General features: G+C 41.0%; 1 protein-coding gene across 1 annotated transcript in view; it reads left to right on the top strand.

Annotated features, from left to right (window-relative positions):
• The first annotated feature begins 2,633 nt into the window (after positions 1 to 2,633).
• The window catches only part of tm9sf2 (transmembrane 9 superfamily member 2), a 31,665-nt gene continuing 18,025 nt past the window's right edge, over positions 2,634 to 16,273 (top strand). Inside the window, exons 1-4 of the mRNA XM_034223379.1 lie at positions 2,634 to 2,912; positions 5,426 to 5,493; positions 7,385 to 7,478; positions 9,561 to 9,688. Of these exons, the coding sequence (XP_034079270.1) occupies positions 2,796 to 2,912; positions 5,426 to 5,493; positions 7,385 to 7,478; positions 9,561 to 9,688 (407 nt within the window). The 5' untranslated portion in view covers positions 2,634 to 2,795. The remainder of the gene's footprint in view (positions 2,913 to 5,425; positions 5,494 to 7,384; positions 7,479 to 9,560; positions 9,689 to 16,273) is intronic.

Below are 16,273 nucleotides of genomic sequence, written 5' to 3'. Positions count from 1 at the left end.
TTTACAGATAACAGATTAAGCTAGGATACCGAAGCAAGTTAGCAACACACGTTGAACAGCCTTTTAATTGTAAATTCCGTTCTCTTAATGTCTATTTGGTCCAACGTTGTTGAATTAGAGAAGAGGGGCTTCTAAACGGGATTGTATGTGGGGGTGGAGGGAGTTAAATATTAGATAAATATAACTTTGGTGCGTGTAAGAGTGAGTGTTTTTAGCAGAGCCATATTGTGTCCTTGTGATTATGTTGATTATTACCTGTGTGTATAATGTTGCAGCTCAGCTGATTTTGGATTGATGGCAAAGGGAGAGGAACTTAAGTGAGAGTGAACACACAAGGTAAGTTTAATACTACTGTTTTATATAAGTAAGCATACTAAACATGTATTATATCACTGTATTATATAAGTAATCTTGTTAGTAACCTACTGTATGGCAGGTGGAGGGGCAGTGATGTTACAGGTGGAGGAGCAAAACTGCAAGACTGCAAACTCACAAGACAGAGAAACCGAAGTTTGTTCTCCAGAGAAGAGGTTGATTTCACTTCAATTTTTTCATATTTTCTAAAGATGTGGAAATGGCACAAAAAAAAACTTGAGAGCTGTAACCAAGACAACTGTAACAACATGAGTAGACAGCCACCAAGGTTTTTCAAGTCCCTCTCTTACTCCATTTTGCCAACCCAAACTTCCAGGTACATGACGGGACACCTTGCTTGTTTTTGTTGTTTGCGCTCCTCTGGCAGGTGGAGGGCAGTGATCCCTTCCCTTCTTCCCTCAATCTTTGAGACTAATGTAAGTAGAAGACATGGCACTGTAAATGTTTGAACATTTAAAATATTATACCACTTAAAAATAAGAAATATTACTTTTGTTACTAAGAGTTCATACTTATTATACCTGTGTCACCTTTCACACTATCGCTGTGATCATGAGCTATGGGCTTTGTAGATACAGGTCCCGGGGTGAATCGTGGTGCAGGGGCCCTTCTCTTTTTGACCACAGGGCGATGCACGAAGATGGTGGGTATAGCCTCTGCTCTCAGCCTAGTCTTGCCCTTTTTTCTCTTGACAAACTGGTCTGCATCAAAATGTGCCTGCGGAGTGACTTGAGGTTACATCACACACAGAACAACTCAGTTTTGTCTGCCCACATACATATTCCATAGTGGTTGAATACACAGTATTAGGAAACACTTTATACTTACTGGACAAGTTATACTCATTACATACTGTATATACAATATGACTAAGAATGTGAGACAACTTTATAGAAATTCATATCACATATGTTACTGATGCCATTTGTCATACTTTGTTAAACTCACAAATAATAAAGTTCCATAACTTCAGTTGGGAACAAAGACCACACCTTATCTCCCCAAGGCAATTTCCCATCCAATAGGTGTGCTATATAGGTGTGTATAACCCTTTCTCCTGTCTGTTACTCCCTCTTTCAGCACAAGAACCAGAGGGGGATTCAATGGAGCCTGAATACCTGCACTGAGACCCTCACCCTGCACCCTGAGTCTCAACTCTCAGTGTTTTTCAAGCCTTTCCCTGTTTTTTGTATTAAACCAAACATTAAGCTTTCCCAATGGTGTGGTTTTCGTTTTGTGAAAAGTGCAAATGCAGTGTTTGTATATAAATCACATATTTTTTTGCTGTTGGTTGTGAAATTGCTCCTGCTTCCTCCGCTCTGTGTCAGTGGGGAAGCTGTACATTCATACTCCTTTCTCTGAGCGATTGGAGCATCCCCAGGCAGCACAGCAAACCATGGTGGCGACTAGGAGGCAGCACAGCAAACCAGGACAACACGGAGGAAAAGGCACAGACAAACTGCATGATATGCTATTCAATGTTTATTGAATTCCATGTATTTGCAATGGATGTTCCTAAAACAACACATTTAACATCATCATCATGCTGCTGCTGCTGCTAGTCCTTTGATAGTCACCTGTCGGTCTCCTGTCCTTTCTGAAAGCCATAAAGATGACATTAGTCATTTAGATAACTTGTGTCCTCAATTACCATGGGATTACTGAAACTACCATGAATTTAAGAAAATGGTAGACATGAATCTAATCTGAATTTTAAAGCATTACTTTAGATCCCCTCCCTCTAAATATATCAATAAACATTAGAAAGTGATGCTCCTGACTACCATACAAGTTTAAGAAGATAATATTGGTTTTAAAGAATTCAAAGCTATAAATAAACAGCAACAGGCTCTTTAACCAAGGCACTGTTAGCCTAACATGTAAACTAGTTGTTCACACTAATCTTAATATTAGCAAATTCTATTTGATTTTTTAAAACATATTGATGTAAATACATACACATATCGATTTGTTGTATAAATATTGCAAATCAAAACCTTTATTCACTAATAATTACCAAAAATCGTAGTTCTATCTCCTGTTATCAATGCATTCACATTGCCCGCCATGAACTTCCGGGGAACGATCCTCTTCTACATGAACCACGTGACGATAACCGTTTTTGGACTTCCGTTGTCGTAACTCTTCTATTATATGGCTCTGCATTCAACCTCTGGGAATATCCTGCAACAACCCGCAACAACCCGCAACAACCTCGCGGAATGCTTAAACGTCTCGTGATTCGTTAGTATGCCTGATCCCACAATGCTCTGCTTCACGAAGCAGGACTTCCGGAATGTGACGTGTCTGCCCGCTGCAGAACCGGATGCTGGTGGTGGTCCGGTGTGGATGTCAGATGCATTGTAGACTGCGAAGCAAGTTAACTGTGTTATTCCTGAGTGAAGAGAGGCTGGGTGAGGATGTTGTGGTGGCTGCTTGGAGCCGCGCTGCTGGCTCGGGCGGCCGGCTTCTACCTCCCGGGTCTGGCCCCCGTCAGCTTCTGCGAGCCGGGGAACGAGCAGGTCCCAGACTGCAAGGTAAACATGTCGAACATCACCTGAGCAGCAGCAAGGGCTACAACTAAATAACTGAACAACCAACACAGAATACACTCACAAAATACATAGATAGGAACATGTAAATGCAGAAGGTTAGCTAGTTATTTTCTAAACAGCTATAATATATGTGGCAGCTAACGTTAGAACACCAAAACAAACAAAGCTAACGGATACTATAATAACAAGAGAGCAAGCTAGCTGCTGCTTAGCTAAATACCTCCAAGTTACTTCGTTTGCCTGGACATCAAACATTATATTGCTAGATAGTTCAGTTGGAATGTCAAAATGAGTAATACTCTGATATTGATTTGAACAGACTAAGTGACTGTATTGTCTGATTTTACTCAGTAAATAGATACCGAGTAGAATCAGAATACCTTTATTCGTCCCACAGAAGGGACAAGAGGCATGCATTACATATTCAAGATAGGAATAGAAATTACACAAAATACAATTTTACAAAACTACACATCCAGGTGGAAAAAAACAAGTACCAGTAAAAGTATTTTAAATAACAATTAAATGTTGAATGTATAAAGTAAATAAACAAGATATTTCATATCAATAATGTAGTAACTGTAATAGTTTCCAAAACAAACTGTAATTTTGTTAATAAATTAGGTGTCTGATTTACATTTTAACACTCTAAACTCTAAAATGGGGCTACTTACCCACTTTCACTGACAGACCGCCCTAATGTGCCCAGTATCAGTTGTGATAGTCAGTGGCCTCCAAAGTTGCACAAAGCTCAAATATTCATCTAATAACTTTGAGTTTAAGCATTCAGATAGACATATTTAGAACATACTATATATAATTTGCAACTTTTTGCCTATACGAAACTTTGAAAGACAAATCACTTACTGTCCTAATTATGTTAAATTGAGCCCCTCTATTAAACTAGGCACATCAAAAACAAGTAGATGCACTCTACCGTCATAGGAATGAAATACAACTGCCTCACCTTGGCATAAATAACACATCACACACAGCTATAGTAAAAATGTATACCTTTATGTAGTTAACATGCTATAGAAATGTGACTTTGCAAAAACATGAAGGGTTGGGTTTCATTGGAATCTTTCTCAGTTGTCAGTTATCATAATAACCCCCAAATAATCCCATAACAGTCAGCTTGTCAGACCATGCTCTGTGAAAGTTTGTGCAGTACATTTTGGACTTCATTTTCCATGGGTCAGATAAGCCTGTAGACATTTCTACATGTTCACATTATACTGATTATGTGAACTGATCCCAATCACTTGTTCCGGCACCTGAGGTCACTGTTAGAAATGTTGCAACACATAGAATAAAAACGATACTGTCTACCTAAACACAGTTCTCAATGTCAAGGACAACGCTGCTGCACATACTCTATGGGCCCGATAGAAAGTAGAGCCATTTTAGCTCCATGAGCCACTGAGCAGTGGAATGGGTGCTGTAACCACTTCTCTTCATGCCTACATGGTTTCAATGGATTCCCTTATTCTGAACAAAGCTTTTATTATGAAACCTTTGCAGAACCCTGTGGGATATTCAGACACTTGCATAGTCCCCATTCATGCTTCAAATGTAGCTGTTGCTTTCTTGTGTCACTTGTAGGTTACCTTAAAATCTGATTTGGCTGGAACATTAACCCTCACACACCCACAGAGCCTATAATTAGAAAACAACACTTTAGAAGAGTAATCCATAACAACAAGGTGTTGAAAATAGGGTTAGGGTCACATTTGATTTCCTCTTGGCAATAAAGCTCCCTGTCATTTTATTAAAGGGGCCCTATTATGCTTCTTTTTTTTTTCTTCTTTCATGCAGTGTGTTTATATAGGGTTTTGTACATGTAAATGATCTGCAAAGACTAAAATCACTATATAACACATGTACTTCTATTGGCTAGCTCTCCGACACATTGTACGTGATAGGCTAAGGGCGGGACATCGCTAAGCAGTTGACCAATCACAACAGAGCCGACCAGCTAACCAATCAGAGCCGACTGGGCTCTGGTTTCAGACAGAGGGTGAAAAGAGGTGCTGCAGCACAGGCAGGATGAGAAAAATAAAGAGCTTTTTGAACATTAAAGCATGGAGAAGTGTCACAGTGGAAGAAAAAATATATATCAACCTGAAAATGAGCATATTAGGGCCCCTTTTAATAACAGTGGCACTGTATTAACAGAACAAATAAATTGGTATTAGGTCTTTTCCTTTCTGACTTAATTTTCTTTTGCATCCGCTGCCGGCAAGGTGATGAAGGCCGGGGCTTGAATTACTCTGCAATATGAAATCCTAACCCTCAGAGAACTAGTGAACAACAGAGAGACAGTAGTAGTAACTTTTGTATGATGATTTTCCACCAAACTACAAAAAGAGGTTGCATTTAAATGTCCAAACGCTCCCTTCAAGGTGTAAAAAGAGAACCAGCCTATAAAGAATCAGAGTCTGTCAACATGAACACGAATGCCTGATATGTGTCTCTGCTTTGTTTTATTCCAGCCCACCATCGAACTGTTTGTGAACAGGTTGGATTCAGTGGAGTCTGTTCTGCCTTATGAATATACTGCGTAAGTGCCCAGTGTGTGACATTTGCATTCCATCCATTTTGGTCTTCTTATCTATACCATGAGCCTCTTTGTCTTTATATTGCAAGAAACCCTAACCAAAAGCAGCATCTCCCCTACTGTTAGTTATACCTTTTTTAAATTATGCAAAATTCACTTTTTTTCACGTCTTTTATACATAAACATGTGTCCCCTCTGTGTAAAGAGACTCTGATAGTTTCTGGAAAAAAGATTCTCTCACTTTTTGTCCTGATCCATTTCTATAAAAACCTGTCTGAAAATGAGCTGATCCGTTTTTGGCCACTTTATGATGTCATAACAATTTCTTTGGCTTGTGTAACCATTAGCCAATCACCAACCAAGGTAACCCCCACCCCCCCTTATCACCTGAATCTCCTCCTAGAGCACCAATAGGCGCTTTCACACCGGAGTACTTTTCCCAGGAATAGTTCCGATAGTTCCTGGGATTTTACTTAAGATCTGGAACTAGAAAAAAAATTTGCAAACCTTTTCACCCCTTTTTAGTCCCTGCTAGAGAGCAGGGACTTTCCTGGAGAGAAAAAGGTTCCAATTTCTGATTGGCTGGGCGATTTGCAAACCACGCCCCGTAAAACTCTGAAAAGTTTTTGTTAAGCCGCCATTTTATTTGCTCGCATTAGCATTATTAGCATTAGCCCAGCGCACCAACAGAGAGAGAGACTAACTTATGGCAACACAAAAGACAACATGGGAGCGGTGGAGTGATGAGGTGTCGGCGCTTCTGGCGATTTACTCGGAAGGCTTCAGTAGAAGCCAGTCCCCAACTTCGGGTGGCAGTATACGGCGTGAAGTTGTTTGCGGCCTGCCAGTAAACCCAAAGCAGAAGAAGAAGTGACGTCAGTGGCTCCCTCAGGGACTTATTCCGGTGTGAACGCGATTTACTAGCATGGACACGGGAAGGCGGGGTGCTGAGGGGGCTGCAGCACCCCCATCTGCGAGATTCCACTAGCACCCTCACCCCCAAACGCGGCGCACCTACAGTGTAAGCGCGCCACAGTTTAGCCGCTGCGAGGCTCCATTAGCACCCCCCCCCGCCCAGCGCGTCACAGTTTCTCCGCTACCAGGCTCCATTTGCACGCAACCCCAACTCTGACTGACTTCTCCCGTCCCTGTTTACTAGATAGTTCCGGCGAAAAGTTCCGGGAACTATTCCTGGGAAAAGTACTTGGTGTGAAAGCGCCTATTAGCCGCGTTCACACCGCAGTGCTTTTCCCACTTTAGTTTCGATATAGTTCCGAAATGCCGCGTTCACACCAAAAAGAGCCGGAACTAAAATTAGTTCATGAGAACCTTTTTACCCCCTTTTACCCGCCTGCTAGAGAGCAAAAGGTTCCTATGTCTGATTGGCTGGGCGGAATGCAAACCACGCCCCGTAAAACTCCCAAAAGGTTTTGTGAAGTCGAAGTAAAATCATTACTGTGCGATTGGATCTGAATGAGTCCATGGTCAAAATAAATAAAAAATAAAGGGAAGTTGTACATTTTTTTTAGACCACTTTCAGATTTAGTGGTCCGCTTCCGTGGTCCCTCATCTAAAAGTCAAACCTGTCCTTGCCAAAGATCTAATTTTCTTCAATATTTTAAAAGCCTAAAATCCTATTGCCTTTTTAGTTTAGGCAGCCCTTCAGATGCTAACCTCTGTGTTTTCCTACCAAAATAAAGTCATCCCTGTACCACTCTGTTCACGGAGTTTAAACAGTGAATTAGAGCCTTCTTATCTGTTTAGAGTTTTCCACTGTTGGAAAAACTTGGTCCAGATAACAAGTGACTGTGTGCATTATGTAACAGGGAATAAAGGTGTGCGGTTTATGTGTTCTCCCCTCCACACTTTGAACACACGCTTCCTGTTTATGCAGGTTCGACTTCTGCTCAGAGGAAAAAATGAAACGTCCATCAGAGAACCTGGGCCAGGTTCTTTTTGGGGAGAGGATTGAGCCCTCACCATACAAGGTAACACACATCTTCAGAAACACACACACACACACACACACACACACACACACACACACACACACACACACACACACACTGCAATTGAATTCCATGAATGAAGATCTTTCATTGGCTATACTCTTAAACAAATAAATACAGAAGCTATGTTTGCGATACAGTCCTATATTTAGGCCAGGGTTAGGGTAAGCAACGTTTCAATGCTCCTGGGACATCAGGCAAATCTTTTGTGTACATTACAAAATCATAGCTTCATTACTGAGGAGCCGCTGGAAGGGACAGAGGTGAACACTAACTTTAGAGTCATTGCCAATCTGGTAACCAGGCATCAGCTTTTGTTGCAGGAACAACAAATATGGTTCCCCTTTTTAAGTAAGACACAATGCAGACAGCTTAATAATGAAAATGTACAATTAAAGGCGTCTTATACATGTAAGCAGGGCCGGCCCTTGGCACTGGCGAACTAATTTAAAAAAAAAAATGTATTCTGCCTAATTTTCTGCCCTTGATGTAATACATTTAAATTAACAATTGAATAAAGTAAACACCCTTTGCACCCCGGGCCGGCAACATTTTGCATTTGCCCTGTACGAGAGAGAGAGAATCGGTGCCACGGATTGTTGTTGGATTGAGCCTGATAACTACAGCTCAGTGAGGTAAAGGACTCTTGAGTGTTTAGATAGTTCACTTTAGTCTAATACCTCATTCACACCAACAGTGTTTCAGGGCCGGTTCGGAGCTCGAGCTTGAAAAGCACCGGGTTTTCCTGTTCACACCGCAGCGGAGCAGGCTCTAGCTCCGGAATCCAGTTCGTTTCAAGCACCAAACAATTGTCCGGCTAGAGCAAAAGCACCGCATACGTCACGCTTACGTCGATGCGGGGGCGGGGGCAGGGGCGGGATCAACTCCTGAACAACAACAAAAAGCCTTTGTTTTATCCAGTTTGTACACAACGATAGAGAAACTTAACAAGCAGCAGTGGTCCACTGAAGAGACCAGCTACCTACTGGGAATCTGGTCTTCCGAAGAGGTACAGAGGAAGCTGGAGCACAATCGGCCATTGTTGTTGTTGTCGGTGTCAGCTGTGAGGGGTTTCCGCGCGATTTGGCTTTATGAAGCAGGCACGCAAACGATGACGCAATGACGCAGCACCAGTCGGACTCTGGGCAGTGTGAAAAGAGCCGGAGCTAAACCGAAGAACTGGTTCTGAACCTGAAAAGCTCTAGCACGGAGCTTGAACCGGAGTTGCGTTGGTATGAATGAGGTATAAGTTATCTCAGTGGGTCTCAAACGGTTTGGTCACAATTAACACCTTTATAATTATTAGGATAAATAACAACGGGTTTGAAATCATTCTAATACTATAGGACAGTAAACCAAAAATATCGTTTAAAACTGGAGATATAAAAAAAATGCATGAATAAATAAATGTTAACTAGGTAAAGTTAAGGTATAAATGAACAACAAAAATAAAATACGTTACATTTATTTGTTATTGGCTATGGTAGGTTATTGGTTATGTTCATATACTTATTTGATTATTAAAATGTAAACCAATCTTTTTAATATTGGTGTTTAGAGTTGTACCCCCTAGATCTAGTCTCTAGTAATTCTGCTCAAAGTGCACCAGATTGAAGCATTTTACTTTAAAATGTTAAAAACAAATCTTTCCGGGGGGGCATACCCCCGGACCCCCCTAGAGGATGTGACGTCCACCCCCCAATTAAAACATGTTCATAAAATAATGAATACATTTGAAAACTTCTTTGTGTATATAACCAAAATGTCAATGTACTTAGTTACATTCCACCACTGACTTTAAGAACAAATATTTCTAAGAGCTCTACAGACATTGGAGGATGATCATTTAATATGCACTCACATTATAGACACTACCACTCATTATCTTTGTAACAATTTGTCATTATTTCCATGGAAGTTTTTTTGATAGAGTAATGTCTATGTTTTTATATCAAATGTAATTTTATTGTTGTTTTGTAAACGTGCATAATGGAGAAGGATGCATTGTGTATATCAATGATGGAGAACATATGTGAGCTCTGACTGTGTCCTCTGTGTCAGTTTGAGTTTAAGAAGCCTGCAGTGTGTCAGTCGGTGTGCAACAGAACCTACGACACCAGCAAAGCATCAGACAAGAACAAACTGGAGTTCCTAAAGAAAGGCATGCTACTCAACTACCAGCATCACTGGTACGTATCACACACACACACACACACACACACACACACACACACACACACACACACACACACACACCCTCACTTCTATGAATAATCAATGAACTCAATGAGCCTTTGCTACAACACAACATCTGAGAGGATCTTGTATGAATGTATACTAAAAACTGAATTTAGTATAACTAATATAGTGTTAGCTACGCAATCATGTATAATCATGCCACCAAGGAGGAGACAATACTGAATCAGTAAAAAGAGTTGACTTACATATTATATAAAAAAAGGAGGCACATGTTATGAATAATAAAAACATAATAAGTAAAAACAAACGATAAGTACATTACATTGCATTTAGCTGACGCTTTTATCCAAAGTGACTTACAATAAGTGCATTCGACCAACAAGATACAAACTTGAAGAAAACAGAATCATATAAGTACATCAGGTTTCCTAGAGCCAAAACATTTCAAGTGCTACTCAACTGGCTTTAGATAAGCCAGTCCTTTATTAGTATATAAGTGCTTTGTTTAGAAATTCTTTGTTAGTAATTATATTGCTCGAAGTAGAGTCGAAAGAGATGAGTTTTCAGTCTGCGCCGGAAGATGTGCAAGCTATCTGCTGTCCTGATTTCAATGGGGAGCTCATTCCACCATGTTGGAGCAAGGATAGCAAACCCACGTGTTTTTGCACGATCCATTCGCAGCATGGTACGCTAGTACCAGTGTCTTGAAGTGGATTCTAGCAGTTACCGGAAGCCAGTGAAGGGAGCGGAGGAGCGGCGTGGTGTGGGAACATTTTGGAAGGTTGAAGACCAGACGAGCCGCTGCATTCTGGATGAGCTGCAGAGGTCGGATCGCACAGGCAGGTAGACCAGCCAGGAGGGAGTTGCAGTAGTCTAGGTGTGAGATGACGAGAGCCTGGACCATTACAACATAACTATCAAACACGACATACAATAGAAGGAAGGTTTGTATTACCCAAATCTAAATCAAATATGGGACAGAAAACAGTCATGTACAGAGCCATGATCAGCTGGAACTCTTTACCGGTTCACATCATTCAGGAACATTCTCAAGTACATTTAAAAAGGTTGCTCAAAAAATATTTAAGTATTATAAAGTAAATTTGAAATGTGGCTATGTATGCATATATTATTATGTGCACTTATTTGTATTTACTTTTGTTTGGCCTTAGGATGGTGATAATTGGATGACCATTTTAGTTTTCACTTCATACAGCACTGTAATTGCATGAAATTATGAGCTGTTTTGTTTTGTTTTACTTTTGTTGTATGTATGTTTATGTATGTTTTGAGTGTGTGAGGACCCCAGGAAGAATAGCCAATAGGCACATTCACACCGCAGTACTTTTCCCACAAAGGTTCATGAGAACTTAGTTCATGAGAACTCACACCAAAAAGAGCCGGTACTAAAATTAGTTCATGAGAACCTTTTTACCCTCACGAAAGTCCCTGCTAGAGAGCAGGGACTTTTGTGCGGCTCTCTTGTGAGAAAAGAGCTATATTTCTGATTGGCTGGGCGGATTGCAAACCACGCCCCGTAAAACTCCCAAAAAGTTTTGTGAAGCCGCCATTTTATTATCCTCGCATTAGCATTATTAGCATTAGCCCAGCGCAGAAACGCAGAGAGACTAACTTATGGCAACACAAAATAAAACATGGGAGCGGTGGAGATGCGGAGGTGTCGGCGTTCTGGCGATTTACTCGGAAGGCTTCAGTAGAACCTGCCGGGAGTTCCAGCAGCTTCTACTGAAGCCAGTCCCCAACTCCGGGGACTTCCGGCCGGGGACTTTGGGCGGCAGTATACGCCGTGAAGTGGTTTGCGGCCTGCCAGTAAACCCAAAGCAGAAGAAGAAGAAGTGACATCAGCGGCTTAATTTGCCTAATCCACCCCCAGGGACTTATTCCGGTGTGAACGCGATCTGTACTTAGTTCCTGAGAACTAAAGAGTTCTCATGAACTAAGTTCTCATGAACCTTTGTGGGAAAAGTACTGCGGTGTGAATGCGCCTAATGCTCATGCTAGTGCTAATGGGGATCCTAATAAAGACATAAAGTTGCCTCGCTTTCTGTGTCAGGAGGGGACGTATCCTCCTGATGTTGTAAAGCGTGTATCTGCAGCAGCGGGTTGTAGCAGCGATGTTTGCAGTGAAGGGCAGTTTGTTATCTAGGGTCACACCCAGATTCCTTGCAGTCTGAGTCGGGGAAACAATAGAGGTGCCAATGTTGATTGTTAGGTCAAGAGTGGGACAATCTTTTCCCAGAAGGAAAAGCAGTTTAGTCTTGTCAAGGTTGAGATTGAGGTGGTGAGCAGACATCCACTGAGAGATGTCAGCTAGACAAGCAGAGATGCGTGCGACGACCTGGGTCTCTGAGCAGGGAAAGGACAGAATGAATTGGGTGTCGTCAGTGTAGCAGTGGTATGAAAAACCATGCGGGCTAATGACCGATCTGAGCGAGTTTGTGTACAAGGAGAAGAGGAGGGGACCAAGAACAGAGCCCTGAGGGACCCCTGTAGTTAATTGACAAGGGTCGGACTCGGACCCTCTCCAAGTAACCCTGTAGGTGCGGTCTTTGAGGTATGAGGTGAGGAGGGAAAGTGCAGAGCCTGAAACTCCCAAGTTCTTGGAGAGTGCGAAGGAGGATCTGATGATTCACCGTGTCGAATGCAGCAGACAGGTCCAGAAGGATGATGACAGAGGAGAGGGAGGCTGCTTTAGCCGTGTGCAGTTCCTCAGAGACAGCGAGGAGGGCAGTTTCTGTTGAGCAGTGTTAATTTCGTCAACAAAAACTATGACGAAAAATGTTCGTCAACGACCTTTTTTACATGACTAAGACGAGATGATGACAAGCTAAAAATAGATTCTTGATAACGAAAACTTTGACGAAATGTATATTTAGTTTTCGTTGACGAGACGGGACTAAGGTGTTAATGGTGGACTATCGGACATTAAAAGATGCAGGGTATTTCCCCCCAATTGTCCCTCTTGTCAGTCAAAATGCATCTTACGTTTCTATCATTATTTCCCCTCTCTTCACTCCAGAAGAGCGATCTCCCTGTGTCTCACTGTGTACGAGGGGCGGGGCCTAACAGACGCTGCAGCGGCACACAGAGATCTGCCGGGGACGGAGCGTTCAGAAGTATAGAGACACTTGCTCGCTCGCGGGAGTGTCAGCCTCGCGGAGTCTGTCTACGCGCGTGAAAAGTTTCTGGCACTTTGGGGCGGAGCCACTGGACTTTGATTGACAGCTGCAAGGAAGCCCGGAGTTGCCAGGTTTGATAAATGCCTGAACTATCAAGAGCCGAGGAGTGACAGCTGCAAGATCAGTTGGACGAGATTGAATGGTAAAGTTGTCCATAAAAAACTATTATATTCGTAAAGTGTACAGCTAATATATATATAATTTACAGTGCTGTATGAAGTGAAAACTAAAATGGTCATCCAATTATCGCCATCCTAAGAAAAACTATTATATTTGTAAAGTGTACAGCTAATATATATATATATATATATATATATATATATATATATATATATATATATATATATATATATCTCTTAATACATTTTATATAAAACAATATATTTTTGAGTGGGCTGTATCTGTCGAAACCTGCTGTCTGCTGTATGCACCTCCCTTACGAAATGAACTATAAATGAATTATAGTATACTATAAGAGTTGTATAGTGTCCTTTAGTAAGTTTGTATTTTTCACCAGCTATTGTATTACTATAGTTTTTTATGTAGTGCCATTTTATTAGCTATAGTAGCCCTATACTATTTCAATAGTAATACTATGTATCTAGATCTTTGTAGTATTCCTATATTATTTTAAATAGTATAACTATAGTATAATATATAGTGTTTCTGTAGTTGTTTTTTGAACACACTATAGAACACTCCTATAGTAAAATAGTATGATGTTGTCATAATGAATGCATATTATTACTATAGTGTTTGTATAAGTATTGCACTCCCAGAATTAATGTGTAATTTTTTTTATATCAAATTAATTTATATATATATAGCTGTGTTGCTCTACACTTTACGAATATAAATTCCGAATATAATAGTTTTTTATGGACAACTTTACCATTCAGTCTCGTCCAACTGATCTTGCAGCTGTCACTCCTCGGCTCTTGGTAGTTCAGGCATTTATCAAACCTGGCAACTCCGGGCTTCCTGGCAGCTGTCAATCAAAGTCGAGTGGCTCCGCCCCAAAGTGTCAGAAACTTTTCACGCGCACGTAGACAGACTCCGCGAGCAAGTGAGGCTGACACTCCCGCGAGCAAGCAAGAGGGCTGTCTCTCTCGCGAGCGAGCGCATAGCCGCTCGCGGGGGTTTAATCTGCGCGCTGGGGTCATTTCATGCGCTTGTAAAAGCACATTTTCCACTCGTGAGTAGCTTGTTTTGCGCGCTAGAATATTGACCCAAATCTGACTCCATATTAAGACTTGATTATATTTCACATCATTCATCCACATCTGTAAAGTAACTAAAGGTATTAAATACATGTAGTGGAGTAGAAGTACACCATTTACCTATGAACTGTAGTGGAGTAGAAGTACACAGCAAAACATTTAAATACTCCAGTAAAGTACAAGTACCTCAACATTTTACTCAAGTACAGTACAATATTTTAACATCATTATATATATTTCATTTATTTCACATTTAAATAAAGAAATTAAGTGGTTAACAATTTGTTAGTTTTTCCGTTTAAAAAATAACAAAAAGTAAATACAAGAATACCGTTAAATTACCGGATCGATCAGCAGTATCGATAAGACTAGTAGTACTGTAAAAAACCTTAACGATACCCATCCCTAGATATTACACTAGTAAAGTGTTAAGAGAGTGAAATGTTGCTTTATGAATTTCAACACTTGATGCTGTCACCTTGATTCCAATGTCAGAAACCTGTAACTGAATTGGTTTAAAGAGAGAAAACATTTTGACTAAAAGTTGACTAAAATGTAATTTTTCATCGACTAAAATTAGACTAAAACGTTGAGTTTTCATCGACTAAAACTATGAAGGATAGAAATGGCTAAAATGTGACCAAAACTAATAACCATTTTCGTCTAAAGACTAAATCAAAAACAGCTGCCAAAATGAACACTGCTGTTGAGTGACCTGCCTTGAAACCAGACTGGTGCGGATCCAGAAGGTTGTTCTGATGGAGAGTTGTTTAAAGACAGCGAGTTCAAGTGTTTTAGACAGGAATGGGAGGAGAGAGACAGGCCTGTAGTTTATAACATCAGACGGGTTTAGAGTGGGTTTAGTACAAGATGGTAAAAACATCCTTCAATATCAAAATATTGAAGGAGCTGGTAATGTTTACAAATTGACTACAATAAAAACTAATCAATTGAACAAAAGGAAAATAAAGGGATGAGCATGTGAGCAAGTTTTATATTTACAGGCAGTGTTAATGCACATCAGAGATATTACAGTCTGATGCTGCAGGAAAGAAAGGACCTACGGCAGTGACCATCAACTGGCGGCCCGCGGGCCAAATCTGGCACGCCAGACATTCTCATCCGACACGCGCTGTGGCGCTGGCGGAGTGGTTAGTGTGTTTGCCCCCCACTAAAAAATTGTTTACAACGTCTCTTGAGTAATGTGCAGTACCGGAGTCCAACAGAGAGGCAGCAGCTGCGGGACAGTAGCCTGCGTACTGCGTAGCCTTCCCTGCCCTGAAGAAGAAGTGATCCTTCGTTAGCGTGAAGAGTCCATGGATGTATAATAACAACTGGATACAGCGTGGGAGGCGTGGCCTCATTCATTCCTATGAGAGTTGCTCATTAGCGCATGATGATAAAATGGCCCAACTTTTGAGAGAGTGAAACGTCACAGATTACCCGGCATGCCTGAGAAGTACCCGTATGTGCGCTCATAGTGCATGCGCAACTTTAACCAATATGCTCGTTCACATCAAGCACGTCAATTTGCGTACACATAACCGCACCGTGCGTTCATGACTGCATGGTAATGGCTTGTTATTATGATGGATTTGATATTAACGAGGCGGCAAGTGCAATAAGCTTCTTAGTGCAATAAAAAGCTACAGGGACGTTAATCTAACGTCGGTAATATTAACTTTATTTAATACAACATTTACGGTACAAGATTTAATCATACAGCCCATGTAGTATAATATTTTACAAATGATGAATTGCAGCAAACATGTGCAATATATCCATTATTACAGCTCCGTGGGATGGCAGTAAAGTGATATGGGTCCGTTCTTATTGTGCATTCATGGGTAAAGATAAACGCATGTAGTGCTGAACACGTAACATGAACGTGCCGGGCGCCGCGGTCCTGTGGGTTAGATGCGCGTTCATAATGCAGAGGGAAATAACTCTCAGAATAACGTTATTAGCACATTTTTACAACTTGAGGAACGAATGTTTTTAATAAGGGCTATACAAGTGTTCATACTGGGTTGTTTATTTAGTTTAAAAAAAATTATCCAACGAGTTACAGACCACTCTTTCCCAATGTAAGTCAATGGGAAAAAGTGTTTCCGGGCCCAGCAACCTAAAGGAAGTGTAGTACCGCCGTTTGGCC

The sequence above is a fragment of the Gymnodraco acuticeps genome, unplaced genomic scaffold (genome assembly GCF_902827175.1).
Source record: "Gymnodraco acuticeps unplaced genomic scaffold, fGymAcu1.1, whole genome shotgun sequence".
NCBI classification, from domain to species: Eukaryota; Metazoa; Chordata; class Actinopteri; order Perciformes; family Bathydraconidae; genus Gymnodraco; species Gymnodraco acuticeps.
Note: the sequence above shows the minus strand (reverse complement) of the source record. Positions and strands in the feature narration are given on the sequence as shown.